Raw genomic sequence first — 23,871 nt, forward strand, 5'->3', positions numbered from 1 at the left:
AGTTGAATAAGTGGGTACTTGTGGTATGTTTGAGCATCCTTTGGGTATATGCCCAAGAGTGATATAGCTGACTGTTGAGGTAGTTTATTCCCAGTTTTTTGAGAAATTGCCATATGAATTTACAAAGTTGTTGTACAAGTTTGCACTTCTGTGAACAATGGAGGAGATGGAGAAATGTTCTTGCTCCACATTCACTCTGGAATAAGTTATCTTTTGAGTTTACGGTTTTAGCAATTCTGACAGGTGTAAGATGGGATCTCAGAGTCCTTTTGATTTGCATTTCCCTGATGGCTAAGGAGGCTGAACATTTCTTAAGTGTTTCTCAGCCATTTGAGATTCTCTCCTGTTGAGAATTTTTTGTTTATGTCTGTATCCCATTGTTTTAATTAGATTATTTTTTGTTATTGTTTTGATGTCTAGTTTCTTGCATACCTTATATATTTTATAGATCAGCCCCATGTCAGATGTGAGGTTGGTGAAAATCTCTCATTCTGTAGACTGTCATTTTGTCCTTTTGACACTATCTTTCTATCTTTGCCTTACAAATGGCCTTTCAGTTTCATGAGGTCTCATTTATTAATTGTTAAACTCAGTGTCTGTGCTACTGGTGTTCTATTCAGAAAGTGGTGTCCTGTGCCAATGTGTTCAAGGCTATTTCCCACTCTCTCTTCTGTCAGGTTCAGTGTAACTAGATTTATATTGTGGTCTTTGATCTACTGGGACTTGAATTTTGTTCAGAGTGAAAGATACATATCCATTTGCATTCTTCTACATAATGACATCTAGTTATGCTAGCATCACTTATTGAAGATGCTTTCTTTTTCCAGTGTATAATTTTGGCTTCTTTGTCAAAAATCAAGTGTCCGAAGATACGTAGATTTATGTCTGGTCTTAGATTCCATTCAACAGAACCATCTGTTGAATTCTTATTCTAATACCATGCTGTTTATATTAAAATCTGTCAATGTAATCCACCATATAAACAAACTTAAAAAAAAAAGACAAATGATCATCTCATTAGATACTTAAATGCCTTTAACAAAATCCAACACTCCTTCATGATAAAGGTCTTAGAGAGATCAGAGATACAAGGAACATACCTAAATATAATTAAAAAATATACAATAAGTGAACAGTCAACATCAAATTAAATGGAGAGAAATTCATGGAAAGTCCACTAAAATAAGAAACAAGACAAGTCTGTCAACTCTCTCCATATATATTGAATATAGTACTCGAAGTTCTAGTTAAAGAAATAAAACAACAGAAGGAGATAAAGGGGATACAAATTTGAAAAGAAGAAATCAAAGTATCACTATTTGCAGATGACATAATAGTATATATAAGCAACCTCAAAAATTCTACCAGGGAATTACCACAGCTGACAAACAGCTAGTAAAGTGGCTAGATAAAGCATTAACTAAAAAATAAAAAAGAATCAGTAGCCCTCTTATACATGAATAATAAAAGGCCTGAGAAAGAAATCAGGGAAACAGAACCCTTCACAATAGCCAATATCAATATAAAAATACCTTGGGGTATTTCTAAGTATTCAAGTGGAAGACATATGTGACACAAACTTCAAGTCTTTAAAGAAGGAAACTGGAGAAGATACCAGAAGATGGAGAGATCTCCTATACTCATTGATTAGTAGGATTAACATAGTAAAAATCGTCATTGCACCAAAAGCAATCTACAGATTCAATGCAATACTCATCAAAATTCTAAGACAATTCTTTACAAACCTTGAAAGAGCAATACTCAACTTCACGTGGAAAAAACAAAACAAAACAAACAAGCAAGCAAAAAAACCCAGGATAACTAAGACAATCCTGCACAATAAAAGAACTCCGGAGGTATTGCTATCCCTGATCTCAAGCTCTACTTACAAAGCTAGAGAAATATAATTGTATTTTAAGATGCATGTTAAAAGAAAGGGTAAAGGATGCTGTTTCTTGCAATTATTTATGGGTTTTATTAATGTTTTTATTTTAGTGAGGACCTGCCCCCACACCATTTCCACCCTAGAAACATTAGAACCAATTAATACAGAGGAAAACAAAATCAAATCCAATCTGAAAGATAAATAAGCTTCTTTACTGAGCTCTCAGAAAGCAGAGTGAGATGCAGTGAGTGCTGTGGAATAGGGAACACACCCAGCCTTCTTTGCTGTCTCTGTGACCATGTCAGGTGAATAGTGATGTGTATTTCATGTGTTACAGGGAATGCAAACTACTACATTCAAAAATTGCAATTATTTTCATCAGCCATCAGGAATTTCTTATTTGAATTAGTATAGACATTGATTTTGTCACATTTCTATTGATAAGTATCATGTATTTAACAATAATCTGCCTAGCTATTTGACTCACATGTTAGTGGGAAAGATGTCAATTTTATCATACGAAATAGAGGAGCAATATTTCCATCTCAATTCTACTGCTGTTGGTGCTTACGATTTCTTTTATTCAGATGTGTCATATGTGGTGAGGTCCTTTGTCCTTGGGCATCAGTGTCTTCAGTCTCAGAACCAGCACAAATGTTTCCATAATCCAGTCCAGCCTAAAATACAGCAATCCAAAATGGAATACTTGTAAATTACAAAATCAAAAAGTAGCATGTAGCTTTAGAATAAAGAAAACAGAAGTAATCTTGCATAGTTTTGGTAATTAATTTTTTTAACCTGGAGGAGAAGCACCTTAACATTTTCAGTTAGCAAAATGACAATACAACATTGTAATAGAGAAAAATTGTGTTTAATTGGAAGTGAAGTCAGTGGTACTTTTTAATATGGTAAGAATTTTTATTCTGAACACAGAAATCACATATTGCTGAGTTAGAATCTGTACATACTTCATAAAGATTTACTTCATAAAGATTAAAAGGTTAATATTGAGCCTATCCTGGAAATTCAGAACACATGGTTATTACATTCATAGGACAGTTATTAGAGAAGACAACTATCTTGTCTTACTACATTAAATTAAAATAAAATTTAAAACCCCTTCCCAGATACAAATAGTTGTTGGCTGAGCCTGGTGTCTAATTTAATGTGTGTAGCAAGTTTTAAAGAATAGCATATATTCAGATCATGACAAAAGTGAGTATTTTCAATACTGAAGATCAGCTAACTATCACATGATGTCAACTGCCTTTTAACATCTGTAGGAAACTTTGATTTTTCAGCTCTTTAGCATTTTAACTGCCTTTTTCACGTTCATCTCACAGCAAGTTTTACTGGAAACTTCCTAGGGTTTTAAGATCAATTAACTTGTCCTTGAAAACACTGGTATAGTCCAGCATTGACATGCTCTAAGTTTCTAATACAGGGTAACAGTTACTAGTCAAATAAAAATAATCATCACAGCAGGTGGAGAAAGAAGGAAACTCTTGATACTTTGCATGATCCTTTCCCGGCACAGCCTGTGCTGTCTTAACACATACAGACCTCCTCGCTTTCTGATGTTCACTCTACACAGGTGGACAAGCATCCTTCTGCACCATCCACTGAACCTTGAGCATGCCTTTGACTAGGGAATTAATATGACTGCTTACCTGGCTGGCTGTGGTGTAAAACTTGAACAAAATGTATTTTTAGCACTTAGTGGAGTCTAGATGATGTATTATAACATGAAAAAGCATCTATGAGATAACAGTACTACATTAGAACTTCGTTTGATGCAGTTATAAATTTTAAAAGATGTTCAAACTATGTTGGTTTTAACATACTTATACCCCTGACATGGTCATGAAAAAGAAAGTTTTCTTAGGTTAATAGGTTATGTGCAAAATAAGGAGCAGATAGAACATTAAGGAATGCATGAAGGAGATTTCAAAAAACAAGAGTGAAGAGTTCTTTTTTATATGTTTCAGTTATCATTTCATGTATGGTATTTGTGTGGTTTGACTTCCTACAAAAGATGAATGTGGTAAATAATAACTCTGGACCTAGAAATTATCTCCAAAGTTACCCAGTGACTTCATGATGGAAGGCAGGATATTCCTGTAGATGACAAGACTTGCAGTGAGTTGCACCCTCTGCCTTTTCAGCCTTCCTGTTTACCATATTCTGGTACAACCTTCATACTCTAACATAACAGAAATTCTCAAAGTCATGATTCACTATGCTTCCAATATCTTGCCGTTCTTTATATTTGCAATACTTACATTTCTTGTCGTATGTTTCTTATACAAATTCTCACTAAGTTAATGACTTATTATTGTAAAACACTGAATAATACTGAAGAGGTGCAAAGGAGTGTTTGCCCTGCATTGCTGGAGGAATTGTATTGTGCCAGTGAACTTCCCTGACATCTCAGTACAACACCTGACTGTGGGGAAAAGGGACCAGTCAAAGAAACACACCCTGAGCAGAGCCAAACAAATACACTTTGGCCCTGCAACCAGAACCAAAGAAATGTACCCTGACCCTAAAACCAGTGTCAAAGGAACACACTTTGTCCCTGGAATCAGAGTCAGTGAAAGAAATGTACCCTGGCCCTAAAATTGGAGCAAAATGGCTAAAAAGGACCAGAGAAAGAAACGCACTTTGGCCCTGAAACCAGAGCCAAATCTGACCTTAATCCTGTGCAGAAAAGTAACCAATCCTCGAGCAGAGATCTAGCCAATCTGAGCTCAGCACTGAAATTGGACCAATCCCTACCCTGGAAAACCTTCCCCGTCCTCAAGAAGCCCTATATAAACCCTGTGTCTGTTCAGCTTGTGTCTGTTCCTGCTACATGGCTGTCCTCTGCCACTTTGGCAGAGGGCAGCCACTCTCCTGGATTCTTCCCTTCCAATAAACCCCTTGAACGAGCTTTGGATGAAGATCTTCTTTTGTGATGGAGCAGAGGCGACCCTGGGCAGAGCAGAGCGAGCAGGGCTGTAACACTTGCCTGGGAAACCTTCCCTTGGCAGAGCAGAGTTGTTACAGGCTCTCCACTCTCTGCTCTCCAGGAGCAGAGCTGAACTGTAGCAACTTCACCCAAGAAACCTCTTGCTGCCCTACACTAGGCAAACATCCTCAGCTGGAAGACCCTTTCCTGCAGGAGTGGAGCTGATACACAGGCAAAGCCTTTCTCTGAGGCAAGGCTGTAAGCAGCTAAGCTTACTGCAACCTGTGGTGGTCCTTGGCTCCTGAGCTCCAGGATACCTTTCCACCTGAGCTGTGTAACACTCAGTATTCTGTGGCTCCCGAGCTCCAGGATACCTTTCCACCTGAGCTGTGTAACACTCAGTATTCTGTGGCTCCCAAGTGCCAGAATACCTGACCCACTCCTGTTCCATCCTGTCCTGACCCATCCTGAAATGCTTACACTGACAACCAATGCCTAGCTGAAAGACATAAAAATAGGGAAATGAGTTCAGTAGTCTAAGATTTCACTGACTTAGTAGTTGGGGGTAGGGCTCTCTGTAGAAGAGAAAACTGAAGGGAATAATGAAGAATAAGTATATTTAAGGAAATAGAATTCCAAAAATGTTGGGGACAGAAAGTAATCAAGCAGAGCCCAGGACTCTATCATATTAGGAATGCTTTGCTGGGCACTACTGGACCAAAACAGAGGATCCGGATGAGCTGTGTTCTTTGTCCTTGAGAGTACCTGTGGCAGGAAGGCATAGCTCCCATTTTGAAGGTGTGTTTTGAAAGAAGGTACTATAACTGTGGAAAATGATATTTTTACATTGTGTGAAAGGATTCCATGTGTGGTATTTCTTTAGTTAATAGAAATATCAGATTAAAAATATAATCAAATTAAAATAGAAAATCACCTAGCAGTATTTTATATGCATCATATTTATCTGTTTAAAAACAGATAACTCTACCCCCATTAGGGCTTCTGGTTCAGTAGTCCTGACAAGTTCACAGGCAGTGCCTCCTCAGACTTTGCGCCTAGGTCACACTTTGGAAAGTCAATATAGTTTCCATCTACACACATGTTATGAAGATTCTACTGTAGAAACCAGAGAGCTGAGTTCTCCATATTTTCAGCCATTAAGCTAGGGAGACAACAGATGGGCAGAAGGTCAGGGTGACAGCTGCCCTGTGTAGAGTTTGAAGACAAATTTCAGAAGCTTTAGTTTTGAGCACCTGCTAGTTTTATAGCACACCTGCCACCGTGCACGTTGAAGGGCCGGAGAGGAAATTTTGAGCAGAAGGCTCCTCTCTTGAAAAGCACACATTCAGCGAAGATTATTGGTGAATGGTACCTGACAAAGCACAACACAAACAGCAAATGAACCTATTTAGAGACCTGCAGGATTTCCCCAGCATCTCATTGGTCAGCTGAGAGTGGCCTAGAGAATATGTGTATCTGAAAATGCCCACCAGAAACCATGACTTCCTCTTCCTAGTTAAGTTTGTGATTTACAACCAACAAGAAGCTACTCCCTTTTCAAGTATTTGAAACTTTTAAAAATTATACCTGGGCTTCCTAGTCTTAGAGTAATGGAGGTAAATGGATGGTTGAGCAAGGCATACCTTTAAACATGAGGCAACAAGAATTACTGATTTATTACTGGTTTCAAAAAGAAAAGTTTTCATCCCCCTACTCTCTCTCTCTCTCTCTCTCTCTCTCTCTCTCTCTCTCTCTCTCTCTCTCTCTCTCTCTCTCCGTGTGTGTGTGTGTGTGTGGTTATCTATTTGATATTGTAAGAAATAGTCTCAATTATAAATCATGCTGGCCTACCATTCACTATGTAACCCTGAAACTCAATTTGTCTTTTTGCCGCAGTCTCCTAAATGTTGGGATTGAAGGCTTGACCAATAACACATTGCTTTCCAGCAAAATAGATAGATAGATACATAGATAAATAAATAGATAGATTTTTTAATCTCTCTCTCTCTCTTTCTGTGTGTGTGTGTTGTGTGTGTGTGTGTGTGTATGTGTGTGTGTGTGTGTGCTGTGCATATGGGTATCAAGGGAGGCCTGAGACGGTATCAGATTCACTGAAACTGGAGTAATATGTCATTGTTTGCTGCCTTGATTAGAGTACTAGGAATCAAACCTGGGTCATGTGAAAGATAAAGTGCTTTGAGCCATCTCTCTGACCCCACTAAAAAGTGTTGGTCAGTATTTTCTCCATGAACTATTTAAATATTGAGTTACTCCTAGGAAGCACATGGTGACATTCTGTGGGGGAATGCTACTTCTCTGAAGACAATCATGGGAATCCTGAAGTCACTTAGCATCTTAGTCTGAAAGAAAGAAAGACAACAAGGTGATTTGTTTGACAATAACAAGATCTTCTATATTATCATTCAGCGTAGACAACAAACACTTCTTTGAGTGTTAAAGATCTACTGAGGAGAGAAGGTGAAGTATAGGAAAACAGATTCATATAATGGAGGCCAGTGTTTATTATCTTAGGTACCAGAAAATTACCTAGGATTTAGGATTGAGCATGGTCAAGGTCAATGTGAGGCTGCTGTCATGATACCAACTTAGAAGTTATTGAGAGGGTAGTAGAGCAGCAAACACACTATTCTCTACTAAACCACAAGGCAGATGCTAAGTCTGGAGTTCTTTGTCTCCTGTTCTCATCAGTATACTTTAGAAAGACAGACAAGAAAGATGGGAAGTTTCAACAAAGTATACTGCTGAGCATTAATTAGAAAATATTTTCAAAGCTTCTAAGTCAGCAAATGAGAAGGCAAAGTCATTCCCAATAGTTTTTCATAGGTTATAGTGTTTTCATTAAGATTAGTTTGTTTGGGGCCTGGGGAAAATGCTTCATTCAATTAAGTGCTTGTGCTGCACAGACATGAGGTCTTGAGTTGGATTCCTAATACCTTTGTAAACCAGGCATTGCAGTTCAGGCTCAGGGAGTGTGGAGATGGGCAGATACCTGGGACTTTTGGCAAGCCAGCCTAATTGGTGATTTCTAGGACCCTGATTCAAAAAAGGTAGACTGTTCTGTATGATTGACACTAAAATTTGACTTCTGGCCTCCTTGCACAGGCACGCACTCACACACAGACATTAGTTTGTCTTGGCCACTTAACAAACAATAAAGGCCATTATTTGTAAATGAAAAAAGTACGTATTGTTAAGGGCTTCAATTCAAGCCAGATTTTAGCTATTTGCATTCTGTCATTCATATATATATGTGTATATATATATGTGTGTGTGTGTATATATATATACACACACACACACAGAAGTTTCAAGTCGAGATTAACATTTACAAAATTAGAAAGTACAGTTAAAAGTAGTTCTGGAATTAACCATAAGCCTACTTTAAGTTTTCAGCAGACAGTACACAGATCCTCAGTTTTACCACTGCAGTGCACAGACAAGGGAATGCCACCACATCTCAATAAAACTTTTTTACAAGATTACAAGACAGGTTGGGGCAGATCTGGCCTGTGAGATATTTTTTGTGGATTGCTTGCTTCTGGTGCAAGTGATTAGTATTATAACCACTGTGCTACTTTACTTTGTACACAGACAGCATTTGACAGCCAGTAACCTGGAGATGTAATTATCACTGGCAAAAAAATGGGTAGTTAAAAATCTTACTGAAGCAAATAAGAGAGATTTGAAACACGTTTCCAGACAAGGGACCTTTCTTTCTCTTCTAATTTCAGAAGACAACTCTCACTGTTTGGATCCAGACATGACACCAAGGGAAAGTGTTTTATTCATCTAGGAAGCATCCCAGTTGCACACTAAATTCTACAGCTGAGGCATAGACTTTCTTCTAATCTCTGATCTCAGCCGTTGGCACAAATTCCGGCCTTTTTATTTCTATCTGCCCTTTCAAAGCTACTCCTTCATTTATCTCTGAAACAGATGTTGCAGTCAGGTACCTTATGCCCACCTCTAAAGATTGGCATATGGCTCCCTCTAACCCACTGTCACCTTGTGTATGAATCTCCAGCTGCTGAAGCTGGAGAATGACTTCTGGCAGACTGCTGGGACTCTGGGGATTCAGCTCAGCATCTCCTAGAAAAGTGCTAAGGCTCAGGGAGAGAAGAGGAAAGACAGCCAAGACATGCCTGCCAATTTTGGGTTTTCATCTGATTCCTCCTGGGAGTCCTTTTGTTTCTTTTCTCTGCTTCCAACCTGAAATGACAAAGCAAAGGGAGGAAGTACCATTACATAGAAGGACTCACACCTGCTCTCTCACTTTGTTATGTAGGAAACGGGCCACCCACAGTGTGAGCAAAAGGAAAGGAAGTCAAAAGGACCTCAGACCTCCTGACCTTTGGATACACCATGAAGAAATGGAAATGAAGAATATTGAGAAGCCTTCAGGAACTGACCCTGCAGGGAGGGACTCTCCCATCCAGAGCTGTCAAGAGCTCACACCAGTTAGCCACAGCCAGTCAGAAACCCAGATGGGAAGCAAAAGCGCCTCGCATTCAGGTAATGATATTCTCGCAAAAGTGTTGTTAAGGCAATGAAGTTTGAGGCTGGCCATGCATTTTCCACTTCCCAATCTCTGTGGGCTATTAAAAGATGATTCTAACTTTGTGATTGATTCATTGTTTGAAAAAAAATAACATTAGGAACACCTGAAGAATGAAAAATATTCTTATTTTGGCATTCATTACCATGGAGATCAACTGTCATCCAGTCACATTATTATGTGATCTCTCACTGGACAAAGTCATTTGAAAGCTGTTGGTATACAGAGCTAAATGAAAAAATGCCAATTGCTCAATAGACTGAAGCATAATAAATGATATCCAGGGATCACTAAGGGTTCAATAAAGTGGTTCTAAAGTAGGCTGTTTTCTGGGGGTCATCATATTATCTGTTCACTGGGAATACAAGTGCACACAAAATCAGCACGAGAAAAGCTCTGAATCTCCTTGAAGTGTGGTTGATAAATGAGGAGCCTCTCTTTTTAAACTAAATGAAATACTTTAATCAAGTGAATGTGTAAATTGTTTACTCGACTTTGTCATTTCAAAATTTCTGAAATAAGTATTTTAGTCACTGATTTTCAAGTAAAGCGTTCAGTATTCCTTTCCTAGTCTTTAAAGGTCATCTTGAACAGATTTAAGGGCAGCCTGGCCATATTGAAAACTATAGTCTCAAATTTAAAGGTTCACTTTCATCACTGCCAGTTAGACTTTTGAATATGAAGACTGTGTTTGCAATCTATTCTTTCAGTCTCCTAGGACCTTCAAGCAGATTAGAATCCTAGAATGGGGCAAAAGGGTCTTGGTCTGTTTTAGAATCACCTTTTTGCATTCCCTGTTTATTAGTCAGGTTTACATTAGCATATTGAAAATACCTGAATAATTGAGCTATAAGGGGAACGGTTATTCCAGTTTAGAGTTTCAGGGGATTTTGTCCATGTTATCCTGGCCTTATTGCTTCTGGCCCATGATAGCACTACCAATCATGTTGGGAGTGCATGGCAGATGATTCTAGCTCACTTAATGCCAGACACAAAATTAAGGCAAACCAACACAAGAAGAGAATGACTACCCAAGATCTCCTTCTAATGTTCCAAGTCACTTAACTTCATTATAAATGATCCTGCATATCCCTGTAGTCCCACTGGCTGGTAACTAGATCTCTAATAATAATGGACCTTTGAGTAATAGTTAAGAAAACAAGCCACAGAACCCTGCCTTTCCATTCTTTGGGAACATGAAAGGAGATGCCATGATGAAAAATAGAAGACTCAAATGGACTCCTGGAATCCTTCACTGCATTTCTCTGGGGGGCCTCCTAAATAACATCCCTAAGCCAGGCGTTGGTGGCACACACCTTTAATCCCAGCACTCGGGAGGCAGAGGCAGGCGGATCTCTGTGAGTTCGAGGCCAGCCTGGTCTACAGAGTGAGTTCCAGGACAGCCTCCAAAACAATACAGAGAAACCCTGTCTCAAAAAACCAAAAAAAAAAAAAAATAATAATAACATCCCTATGCTGCATCTTTCATGATGCACAAATGTAAGTTCTTTACCCACACTTGTGGAATTCCTCCATTGCCCAAGTTAATGCTATTGGAAATCAGATCAGGGTTCTTCATACATAGTCATGGGTCCTTTGCTGTGTGAAAGTACTTACACAGCTTCAGCAAGAGGAATCAAACCTGAGTAACAGTCTGTATATTTTCTGCTCGACCCACAAGAAGCTCCTACATCCTTACCAAAAGTAGCCATAAGGGATCTTGTATTTACAAGGTACTGGTCTCATCTATTACTTCTCCCTCTGTTTAGACAGACACATGATAGGTCATCCAGGCCACTGCTAAAGAAAGCTTCTGTTCATCTGCAGAATGAAATGAAAACAAATTTCTTGCAGGAACTTTATTCTTTTCAGAGGATTCAACTTGAAGCTTAATTCTGGACTGGACATTAGGGGTAACAGCCTCACAAGGAGGAGGTTGACACTCTGTCTTCAGAAGACTTTTAAAGGGTTTCCAGGATGCCATTTACCCCCCCCCCCCATTTTTCTTTCTATACTGAGAAGACCCTTGGAGTAATTAGACCAGTTTTATGTTTCTCAATAAGTACTAAGGGAGGCTTGACCTCAGTGGTGACTGTTTGCTTTGGAATGAGAGAACACTTTTCTCTATTTGTCTGTCCTCAATATGAGGAGAGCATTGCTTACAGGGCACTTTTTTCTTTTTTTCAAAGTGTCGCATCACTATACATGAATTAATTTGCTTTCTTCTCACTGCTTTGAAAAATGTTGCAATTGTCTCTATTTTTCAGGAGTGTATCAGCAACATGTATGGCATAGATTTTGCTAATTTTACTATGTATTTCCATAAATATATTAATTATATAAATATATATGTATATATATGTTGCTAAACTTTGGGGAAGCGTTTTTTTGCATCTAATTTTTTTAAAATTTAGGTTAGAAACAATCTTGTTTCACATGTCAATCCCAGCTCCCTCTTCCTCCCCTCCTCCCCTGCCCTCTCCACCAGGTCCTGCAGTCCCCCACCCAATCTCTGGTCTGATCCCCAAGGAGGGTGAGGCACTCCATGGTGGATCTCCAGTAACTATTTTTCAGTCCAGTATTCCTTTTCTTTTGAGTTTTTAGATATCAAGTCTCTACAGTGGAAAGATACTTCCTTTTTAAGTATTTCCCAGAATTAATAATCTTTGGATGTACCCATTTTCCCTCAGCATGCATGCTTGGTATTTTGTTGAGAGTTAGGTGGCTGTAACTGTGTAGGTTTATTTCTGGTCCTGCATTCTACTCTACATATTTGTTTTTCTGCCAGTACCACATACCACATAGTATTTGCAACTGTGCCTCTAAGATATACTTGAGTTTATGTGTGGTGATATCTCTAGCTTTGTTCTTTTTATTTTGCTATTATATCATGCTATTTTGATGAAAGCATTTATCAAATCTAAAAGATTTTCTGGTGAAGTACAGTCTTTTAACTATAAAATCGAATAGTTTACATATAGGAATGTTTTACTTAGAGGAAAATACATTTATTTGGAGATTATTACTATTGCTCTTATAATCAATATTTTTTTTATTTTTAGGTCAAGACTCTGAAGAAGCAGGAAGCTCCATGTCTACTCTGGAGAGGTCCCTTGCAGCTCGCCGAGCCACCAGGGCAAAGCTCATGATTCCCATGGAGGCCCAGTCCAGCAATCCTGGTCAGTATAATTTGGTTAAGTTAAAAACGTTAAAAAAATCTTTCCGTTTGCCTTGTTTCTATAAACGTCAGAAATACTTACTTTTTATGTGATTATTAGAGGGGAATAAGAATAATTGAAGATTGATGCAAACCCTATCATTTATACTTATTAGTCATGGTCATTGCTATGTAATTATATCTCTAAATCATTGGTGTTAGCAAACAAATGGTTACAATTGAAGAAATTATTTATAATAATATGAATCTATGTTTTATTAAACTGAAATATCCATTGATATTATTGATGTGATTCTATCATCATCATCATCATCATCACGGCTTAATTTTTCCTTATTTGGATGGCCAATGTTCATTCGTGCACTGCCTAGCCTTATTAAATCAAGTGTTATCAGACATTCACGCATTCCTTGTTGGAGGTTTCTGTCTTCCTCCTGCATTCACTGAAGAAATTAGCATCTGGGGATCACTTCCTTTCCAATTACCTCAATGATCAATCTTGGTAATTACACTCTTCATGAAGACAATCCATCTGATTCCCTGAACTGTTAGTTCTTTATGGTACCTTCAATGATATTGGCTCCTTCCCACCTCAATTCATCAACTCCATGTCACACTGAACCAATGCATGGTGTCAGTTTCCATCATCCTTCCTTCTAATGCCTTATTGATAGTTCTTTGCTCACTTATTTTATTGTCCCTTGCCAACATTTCCTCCACACATATAAGACTGCCAATTCATTAACACTTTCACAGTCCCTCTGTACCCCATTTCCCATATGTCCTCACTGTTTCTTTTTCTACCTCATCCACTTTGCTCCTCCTTGCCACCTTTATTCACTTGAAAAGACACAAAAACAAATCAACTGAAAAGAAACAAAAATAATCAACCATAATGAAATTAATAACCCCACTAATTTGTGCCAAGGCCCCCATGAGTTCATTGTGTCTGGAGAATAATCCCCACTTGCCTTTTTGGTATGTTTGAAGACAGGTTTGAGGTTAGCATTCATCTGGAAGTGCTTCTGCATTTCAGCAGTTGCTTCTTATTTCATTCAATAAGATGAGTGTCACACTTAGTCTGATTTCTCAGAGTTCAGTATCTTCTCACCAGAGTCAAAATAATATTTCTGAATATTTAGGGGTGCTCTTCAGAGTATTTGCCTAACAGCCATAGAGGTCAGGCTTCAATCACCAACACCAAAGCCAGAGAATGGTAGTAATAATTATCAGCATAATCATCTTTGTTCTCTTGTCACCCCCAGAAAGAGAAGTGTTAAGAAAATGGTACTCTTGTTAAAAATAAATTCAGTTGGTGTGCTTATGTTACCAAATGAGGATCATGTGGCTAACCCATCACACACATATGAATAACTCCGGTGCTTATCTCTTTCACATGTTCCCACATCAATGCTCCTCTTTACTGTTCATTGAAGTAGGCATGTAAACATGTATATTCTGTCCTAACCCCTATTTTAAAACCTGGGATATTATTTCCCACCAACCCAAACTCCACAGATAGTATAAAAGAACACTTATTCTTTCTTATGCTTGCTTTGATTCTGTTTTCATACTCCTTCTTTACTGAAACCATGGTAGTCATTTTGTGACTTTTCTATTGTGGTGATCAAACATCATAGACATAAGCAATTTATAGAAGGAAAAGTTTATGTGGAGTTGTCATTCCAGGAGGAGAGTCCACAATGGCACCAGGTGGCCAAAGCAGAGAGCTGAAAGATCACGTCTTCACTGATACACACAAAGCAGGGAGCAAACTGGAACTATAAAGAATATGTGGCCCCCAAAGCCTGTCCCAAATGAATGCTTCCTCCAGCAAGGCCGGACCCCTTAAACGCCCCAAATAGCACCACCAACTAGGGAACCAGTGCTCAATGCCTGATTCTTTGGAGGATAGTTTTTATGTAAACCACCACAGTGGTTAAGGCTGTCAGTATATTTATGCTGTCTCATCTTACAGTCAACTCTCAACTGAATGTGGCTTAGATTCCTGTGTGTGGTGGAGGGCATAATGAGACAGACAGACAGACAGACAGCCAGACACACACACACACACAGAGAGAGAGAGAGAGAGAAAGAGAGAGAGAGAGAGAGAGAGAGAGGACACACAGGCAGAGACAAAGACAGAAATAAGAAACATACACACATATACAACCCCCTTCAATAAAATCCATCTAGTTTCCTTCCTTCCCATTGACTGCTGCTTCTCACAATTCTTCCTCTTCTTCCTGTCTTCTAAGACTCAGAGTGGGCTAGGGCTCCTAGTTAGAATAGCTGCATCTATCAAATTCAGTAACCACTGGGATAATGTCTATGGCCATAGTGCAATAGAAATGTTGATGATCCGAAACTGTATCTCTACCCTCATCTCTTTCCAGAACCTACATGAACTTCCTTATCAACAAACTCAGTTTCTCCAAATATCTAATAGATACTTTAGCTGTGATCAAATATGTGGTTTCAGTTTTCCATAATTTCCCTTCTGCATCTGCAGAAGTGTTTGTGGAACAGTATTTTTCCCTAATTTCCAGAAATAACATCACTGTCCATGATTTATTCTCATCAGAAATATTAGTTTCTATTGAAGACTTTAGAAGTCCACTTCTAAAATTTTCACTCAAGGTTACAAAAGAGGAACTACAAATAAGTGAAGGAAGTAAAATCTGAGGGGAAAAGGAACTGACTCACACATTATTGCTCCTCTGAATGTTCTTATTCTTCTCCTACTCTCTTTCTCTCTTCCGTTCACCGCTTCTCTGTTCCTATCTCTATTTCTGTCTCTGTTTCTTTGTTTCTGTATTCTGCCCCTCTATATTCTGTCTTTGTCCAGTTTGGGGGGATAAAGAAAAAATATGTATGTATGTATGTATGTATGTATGTATGCATGTATGTATGTATGTATGTTTGATTGAGACTTGAGTTTCTCAGAGTCAGCAAGGCAGATAAGTTTTATACACAGAGCAATAAACTAAAACTGCTAGGGAGAAACTTTTAGCATGATTGCTTAGGCTGTAGGTCCAAGAGAGGGTCTAAGTTTAATTTGCAATAGAAACAAAACTTGGGCTTACCAGTGCTCTAGCCTCAGTGACAGAACAGAGCTTCATGAAAGTTTACTTTTCCCTGAGGATAAGCAAATGGGCTGATTACTGTTGTCTTTATCTTCTCAGGGGAAACATGGAGGGAGCAGTAAATCTCTGAGTTAAAATCTTGAGTAAATAAAACAAGAAGTTTGAGCATCTTTTAGTGCAGGGTTTGTGTAGGTTATTGCTTCTCTAGAACATGCTTATTTTTTCTATTCATCTATGAATCAACAACTTTGGATGTGTAGTAATTCTATGTTCTTGGATATCTGGTAATGTCTTAAGATGTTTTTGCCTGGACCGTAAACCCTGACCAAATGCCTGTCAATAAAGATAATCACGGGAAGGCAGATTTCTGCATTTTGTAATGGAGACAGGAACAAGGACCTGATATTGGGAAACAGGTCGCACACATATCTAAAGAATGTAATCAGTAAACTAGTACCTGTTAATGGAGAACAGGTTTTACACATAGCTAGGGAGTGTAATCAGTAAAACTCTAAATGCATGGGAGAAGTTTGTTCCCAGTAACTAATCAGATAGTGATAAACTGAGGTAAGTAAATCCCAAGTTTGTTACAGAAAGGAATAAACTACAGGAAGAATCTACAGAAAGAAAGTTCATTCATGAGATTATAATGCCAACTATAACATTTATACTGGTTTCATTCATCATTAGAATCCTTAATTCTTCTGAGTTATCTTGTGATAGATGCCTGTATAATTACTGTGTAATCTTGCAGCTTATAGCAAGTTTCATATTTATATTCCACTTTAGATATTTTAAGAACATCTACTTAGGTGTGTATCTGCCTCTGTGTACATACACAGAGGACAGAAGGGGCACTAGATACCTCAAGTGTGGAGTTATAGGGGATTGTTGGACATCAGGGCTGTTATGTGTGTGCTGTGTTCCAAACTCTGGTTCCCACATTTGTGAAGCAAATGTTGTTCACCACCAAGATGTTGCTCCATCATGTTGTGTTTCTTTATTCAAACTTTCCCACTTTCCAAGTCCAATATTTCACTATGCCCTCCTTGCACTTCCTCAATTCATCGTATTTGTCTGATTTCACCTTTTCTTCCCACCTTTATTTCTTTGACTTTAAGCTCCTTTAAAATATGCTTAAAATTTATCTCTCTAGTTTAGCTGTTTGTTTTGTGGTTTATTACCTAGCAGCAGTGTTACAATAGCTGTGTTACTTCATCTTACACCTGGAAACATGCGTAACAACAATTTTATAATTTTACACAAAGTTCCATGTGGCCAAACTTCTGTGCTGATCTCTGACATCACCTTTTCTCATGTAACTACACATGAATCCACTACAGCATGTAATCCTTCTCTCTGTGGCTTGGGCAGCAATATGTATCATCTCAGGAACTAGGTAAAAGTACATACTAACAGCATGTGCTGTTTCCTTTGTATGGATTGATGCTCTGTCTCTCTCTCATTCTCCGTGTGCATCTCTTTCTCTTGATTCCCTTTCCTTATGATCTAATACAATATATATATATTATATGTATGTATATATTCTTTACAATGAATATAAAAGATTGGCCCCTGAGCACTACTGTTATGCCCAATGAACTGATAAGAGAACTAAGGATTAGAGAGATTAACTAGCTAGTTAACACAGCTAGTAATTAGAGTCAGAATTATGCTTTCAGTGTTCTAGTTGTTATTATTCTCCTAGCTGCAATACTCCAAAAACTAGGGTATTCTTTCTTACATGCCTTTCACATAGACTAAGACTGTACTTAGCTGCCTTGTTTCTGAGAGTCTAATTGCTGTTTTGCTAGTAGGGAAATTGTGTCTGAACCTGTTAATTCTAAAAATGTATCTGTGCTTCAGAAGGTTTCAGACATTAGACCCATATGTTAGTGTTCTATCCAACAAGTTCTCATATCCCATTGAGTTTTCATCACCATAAACCAGTAAACCAACAAAACAACCAAACCCAATATTACAAACTCATCAGTGTATCAGATTATTCAGATCAAATCTGGTTTCACACTGCTAGACCTTCAGCTCTTGCCAAGAAAGAATGATAAATGATTTTTTACCTTTTATTAACAAACAAAATCCATGCACAAATATTAAAGAATAAATGGGGAATCAGAACTGAGTCATCAGTCATTGCTAACATCCATATTACTTGATGCTCCTCCAAAACATACCCACCACTTCTTCAGTAAAGTCCATCCCCAGCAAAACCCCGCCTCTTGGACTAAAATGCTCCTCTTAATTGGCTAGTGGACAGGTGACATAATTCTCATAACAAAAGACTAGTCGCTGTTTCCCATAAATGCATTGCTTTCCTCTGTGCTTTTAGAATAACTTGTTAGAGAGCTACACCCAACAAAGTTTTATGTGCTTTCAAACACCAGAGCAGATATGGCTAATGTGATAAATGCCTTTCAAGTCACTTCATTTAGAAATGATGGCTTACTTTCATATTAGAATAAAATTTGTGGTATTTAATGCAGACAGTACTAATTTATATGCTTAGATATTCAAGTCAAAATTTTCTCTTCTTTAACAGTCTGTGAATTATTTCATGATAGGTAGGCAATGCAGCTAATTCATCTTCATATTCACATATCATACAGTTTAGTACCTTGCAAAAATGGGTGCTCACTAAATATTTGTCAAACAAATGAATGATAGATATGTGAATCAAAAAAGTGGTCCCTTTGTGTTTTCATCACATTTGTGTTTGAAGGTTCATGTGTATCAGGAATAGAGACTACCTGACAAATGTTCCATTGTACTAAAGGTAGTTGAAATTGTTTCTGACTATGAAGAAAGGGTTTTAAAAGGAAGATAAATAAAATGATATTAGCAAATCTTGAGACCTTGTGATTGTCATTCACATGATGAAACCTTGCTAATTATGATTTCACTCAATTCTCACAGTATCAAACTGGAATGAGACTGTCCTGACTGCACACAGAGGAAACAGCTGTGGACTGCCTAGGAGCTGTTCCCCTGAACACAGCGGCACATACTTTGAATCTGTAGTGTGTACTGCTTCTTCATAGATAAAGATGCCTTTCATGCTTGCCATTATCCACCTCTTTAAACAATTTCTTTTTTCTAAATAGCTTTTCAAAGTATCATGTCAGGTATAATCATGGGAAGTAAGCCTGACGTCAGTCCGATGCTCATTTTATCTAGTGGTGTCTGCCACATATTATCAGCTAGTTTTGAGTTTCTGTCTGCCTAATGTAACTAATCTTGTCTCTCTCTCTTTTTTTTTTTTTTGGTTTGGCTTTATGAGACAGGGTTTCTCTGTATTGTTTTGGAGACTGTCAGTCCAGCCTGGCCTCGAACTCACAGAGATCCGCCTGCCTCTGCCTCCCGAGTGCTGGGATTAAAGGCGTGTGCCACCACCGCCCGGCTAATCTTGTCTTATTTTTAGTATTTTAGTCCATATTAATAGGACCTATTCACAATGACCAACAACTGATTTTGCTATCATTATTTTAATTTTCTAATATTTCACGTACTTAGTTTCAATCTACTAACTAATTTAAGATTTTATTAGGAAATCCTGATCCAATTGTTCCATTCTAGGGTATATTCTAGTTTTGGGTAAGTACATACTATACTTACCAAAGACTATATCTAGTTGCAGTACATCTCTGTTACTATGAATAAATGTAATGTAGCATAATCATATCACACAATAGCATGCAGTCATAAAATGAGTTATCTAAGTGATAACACTATATGGAGCATTTCAAAGCCATAACGAGGTAAAAGAGAAACCTAATAGATCTGTGTGGACAATTTTATGTAAAGTGTAAAAACAAATAAAGTTATGTATGGTCTTAGACCTTCCAAGAGCAGTCAGTATTGAAGGCAGTTTATGAATGACTGAAAGGGACAATAAGTGACTGTAACAGACAATGAAAAGGCTTTGGCTGATTTTCTCTTTCTTACTCTTGATGGCAAGTACAGTGCATTTAAATTTAGAAAGTCATGACTCAGTATGATTGGCATGTCCCAGTTTTTCCATATGTAGCTCATACTGAAGTAAGAAATAATGACACAATAGGGTATCTATTCTTTTAAATACTGTCACATTGAATTATTACTTATTGCTTATAACTTCTACATTGGTGAAATTATATCCAACACAAGAAAATTACTTCAATATGTGACCATAGTCAATTTCAGAATAATTCATAAGCATCTGATAAATAAAATATTCTATTTCCAACTTTTGTGATTGACAAAGATATTAGATAACCTTATAATGTTAAAATTTGTAATTCAGAATGTGGCAAACTGCAAATACTTTCAGTACTTTATGCCAATTTACCAGTGGCCTCTTTGCATTTACTTGGATTTATTCAGGTCTAAACTCTGTTGCCAAGTTTTAGTTAAATCAAACCTATAGCTTCAATCCAATTTCTAGACATATACCAAGACATTTGCTGTTCTACTTTAGAAATCTTATTTTTCTGAGATTACTTTTATTTTTACTTTCACATTTTTTACCATATTCGTTAGTTATATTTTGATACTATAAAACAGAATTACCAACGTGACCTAAAGAGGAAAGAGTTGTTTTTTGTTTTGTTTGTTTGATTGTTTTGTTTACAGTTCTAGAGAGAGGCTGCTTAGAGGACGCTTAGAGTATCAAGGCTGTGAAATTTCACACCTATGACATATTTCTCCAGCAAGGCTCCACTTCCCCTGTTCTTCTATAACCTCCCCAAACACAACCAAATATTCAAATACTTAAGCTTCCGAGGGAGGTTTATTATTAAAACCACCATACTATGGTGGTAAGCAATATTACTAGATAAAGCATAATTTAATTAATGTCGTGTTTGAGGCTTGAAAAATTTAGAGAGAATTGTATTTAATTTCATTGGTGAACAAAGTCTATTTATTCACCAAAGATTACACTTGTTTGAAAAATACTAGGTGACATTTTTACAGATTAGTCCCACCCACAAACAATTCTCAGCTAAATCCACTGATGACTGTAGGAGAACATAGTGAACAGTTCATTTATTCTGTCTTTCTAGTATCGCATATCTGCCCTTAAGGTGTAGGGAACAATTTTTACAGTAGCTGAAGTTGTACTAAATGTCATTTTTAGGGTCATAGAAACAATTACAGCAATAAATGTGAAGGATCAGATATAATTTTCTAATAAATTTACAGGATTAAAAGGAGTCATATGCTGGCTTTTCCAGCAATCAGACTGTTAATTTAGAGATGGGAGGACAAAGGTTGATGTCAGTTGGGACTTTCTGGAATAATACCAGTGACATTGAGTGCTGTGAGAGTATGGTAAGGGAGAAATTGATTGGGATTAGCCTTTAGATGCAAGGTTGGAACAGGCCCGGTGAACCCTAACACCAGTAGTCTCTTTGTAGACTAGGCTCAAGCAGTGGAGAAGAGGGAAGCAGTTCCCTTTGGCTGGTGGGAAAACTTTGCTTTTCATCTCTAGAACTATATTCCCAACAGGATGTGACTATCTGTGCTGCCAATGCCAACTCACTGTCTTCTACAAGCTTTTAGAGCAGAAAGGACTAGGATTTCAGAGGCTTCTGATTTGAAGCAGATGGTCTATGTAAGACCACATCAATGATGAAACTTTGGGTTTTGGTTATTGTTTCTTATTTATTTTATTTATATAGCATTTTTCATTTCTTTTTTATACTGACTTCAGTTTCCCCTGCTCTTCTCTTTCCAGCTTTGTGCCCTCACACAACTTGCCATCTGCAGCCCCAGTCCCACCAGCCCCTACTTAGAAATGAAAATCTCATAATAAGAATCCAGATTTTTCTTCATCATCATAGTTCTTAAGTTTCTCCTCCACTGGGGACAACCTTTCCTTCTGCTCTCAAAATTTTATAGGGCCGTAAGCCTTTCAAGTTCAAACAGACATCTATATTAATGTATATTAATGGATTAATAATAATTAATGCACCTGTGATACTTTCTTATCAATGCATATCTGAACATCTGAAATAGGATTGTAGGACAATCCACATGAAATGTTCCAAATTATATATATATGTGTGTGTGTGTGTGTGATTTTAGAAACATCACCATAAACAAAGGCAGCATGAGAAACAGTTTCACTGAGGCTCCTTCACTTGAATATACCACTATTTTTACTGTTATATCTTCCCCTCTCCTCCTTAAACAAATGTCTCAGTTCTGTCATACCTCATGTTGGGGAATATCTAGAGAGCATTTAGTTCTTAAAACTTATAGCATTAAATTTGGTGTTCACCTTAGAGTTCCCGTAGATTGCTCTTAGTGATAACATTTTTAAGATGGTCGTAAAAGTTTCCAAATGCCACCTAACCTGTTCATGGAGCTATGTATTTGTTAAGGGAATTTCTACTTGAAAACTCTCTGTGCAGCAGTGTCAGATATAAATTCAATTGCCAACAGACTGTGTCGGAAGAGACTTCTGGTCACATTTGACCACAGAGCAGAGGTTTATTGAAAATGAAAGATAGCATTTCCCTTTGAGCTGTTGTACATAAACACAGCAGTGTCATGAATACTGAAAAACTCATGTTGAGGGTGAGTGTGTGAGTGTGTGCATACATGTGTGTGTACAATTGCAAAACTCCTGTGTCAGAAAACTGATGTCTTGTGGTAAAATAATAAAATAAATAGCAGTAAATAATATTTTATTAAACTTATCTTAGGCTTATATGATCATCTCCACATACATATACCTCAAACCCACTGAATATTTAACCCTGGGACATCTGCATGCTAGATATGCACACTATCACAAGACTATATCTCCCAACCCTCTCTTCATTATTATGAAACAAGATTTCACTAAGTTTCCCAAGGTAATTTAGAGCTCATCCCACAGTCCAGACTTATCTGGAACTCAAAGTCCTCCATTCTCAACTTTCTGAGTAGCTGCCATTACAGATGTGGATCTCCAGGTCTGCACTAGGATAATAATTTTTGTGCCAGTTGTTTTATAAGTAAATGTCAACAACGTATGCTCCCTTCAAGAATAAATCATAGAGTCTAGTGAGATAGATCAGCAATTAAAAACTCATACTTCTCTTGGGAAGGACCGAAGTTCAGTTTTCAACACACATTGTTGACTCCCAAAAGTCTGTAACTACATATCAAGGGTAGTCTGAGTCTATGCCTCTGTGGTCACCAGTAGTCATGCAAACATATTCACAAAAAGATGCACACACATACAGAATGCAATAAATCTTAAAATTCTTTTAAATAAAAACATGAATCAGACATCGAAATACCTTAAAACCAAAGCTGTCATTTACTGAATGTCTTAGTCTTCACCAGGAAATAAGACAATAAGCATTTTTGACATGCAAAAACACAAAAATATATTATCTTTCAAAACTTTTATTTTTTGTAATACTTTGTACCATATTCATTAGGTTAAATGAAAAGTAAATTTTCTTCAATCATGAAGGATTCAGGGATGGAAAATAATTTCAGTCTCTCTGGTTGATTCAGTTGCTCTATGAAGATTCTATGACTTACTGATTTTTTTATTTTTTGTCCATATCTATTTGTCCTTATCACAGAAGATCCTTAGAAATCTTTTTCAAAACAGGAATATTAAATATTGGCTCAGAAAATCATTGCTAGTGTTATAATAGTTTAATAATATTGGTTAGAAGATATGCACAATTAATGGGATGGGTGTGGTCTGTATCTAAGGAAATGATCATACGAGTAGCATGAGTAAAAACTGTCAGTGTAAATTAACCATCAGCCATCTATCAGCCTCAATGTTTGATAAGTGGTTGTTTGATAAATACACACTATTTTAAAAAGAATTCAAAGCACTAACATTTTGAGCTACATAAAAAAGATTTTATACTATTTTATGTCTGTTTTTTCACAAATGCTTTCACTATACTTGTACTGTCATTATTATTACAAGTATTACTATGACAACTACTAATTCCAGGACATAAAATAATACAAACAGTGACCTCAAAATTCTCCAATGAGTTCAAATATCAAAAATACAAATACTCTAGCAAATTCTTCTTATTACTCAACAGAAAAATTAGGCTTGTGTTGTTACTATGCTTTGAGAGACACAAAGGTAGTAAAATTATAATTTCTATTTTTTAATGTATGTGTAATCATTTGGACTTCCACCTGGGTTTAATTTTGCACTTTGTTAAAAGT

The 23,871-nt window shown here is 37.3% G+C and overlaps 1 protein-coding gene across 3 annotated transcripts in view; it reads left to right on the forward strand.

Annotated features, from left to right (window-relative positions):
- Positions 1 to 23,871, forward strand: part of Dcc (DCC netrin 1 receptor) — a 1,023,267-nt gene that overhangs the window by 958,384 nt on the left and 41,012 nt on the right. For all 3 annotated transcript variants that reach the window (XM_040741618.1, XM_040741619.1, XM_040741620.1), the window contains exons 24-25: positions 9,142 to 9,368; positions 12,474 to 12,590. In XM_040741618.1, coding sequence (XP_040597552.1) covers positions 9,142 to 9,368; positions 12,474 to 12,590 — 344 coding nt within the window. The remainder of the gene's footprint in view (positions 1 to 9,141; positions 9,369 to 12,473; positions 12,591 to 23,871) is intronic.

The sequence above is a fragment of the Mesocricetus auratus genome, unplaced genomic scaffold (genome assembly GCF_017639785.1).
Source record: "Mesocricetus auratus isolate SY011 unplaced genomic scaffold, BCM_Maur_2.0 Super-Scaffold_6730, whole genome shotgun sequence".
In the NCBI taxonomy this organism is placed as follows: Eukaryota; Metazoa; Chordata; class Mammalia; order Rodentia; family Cricetidae; genus Mesocricetus; species Mesocricetus auratus.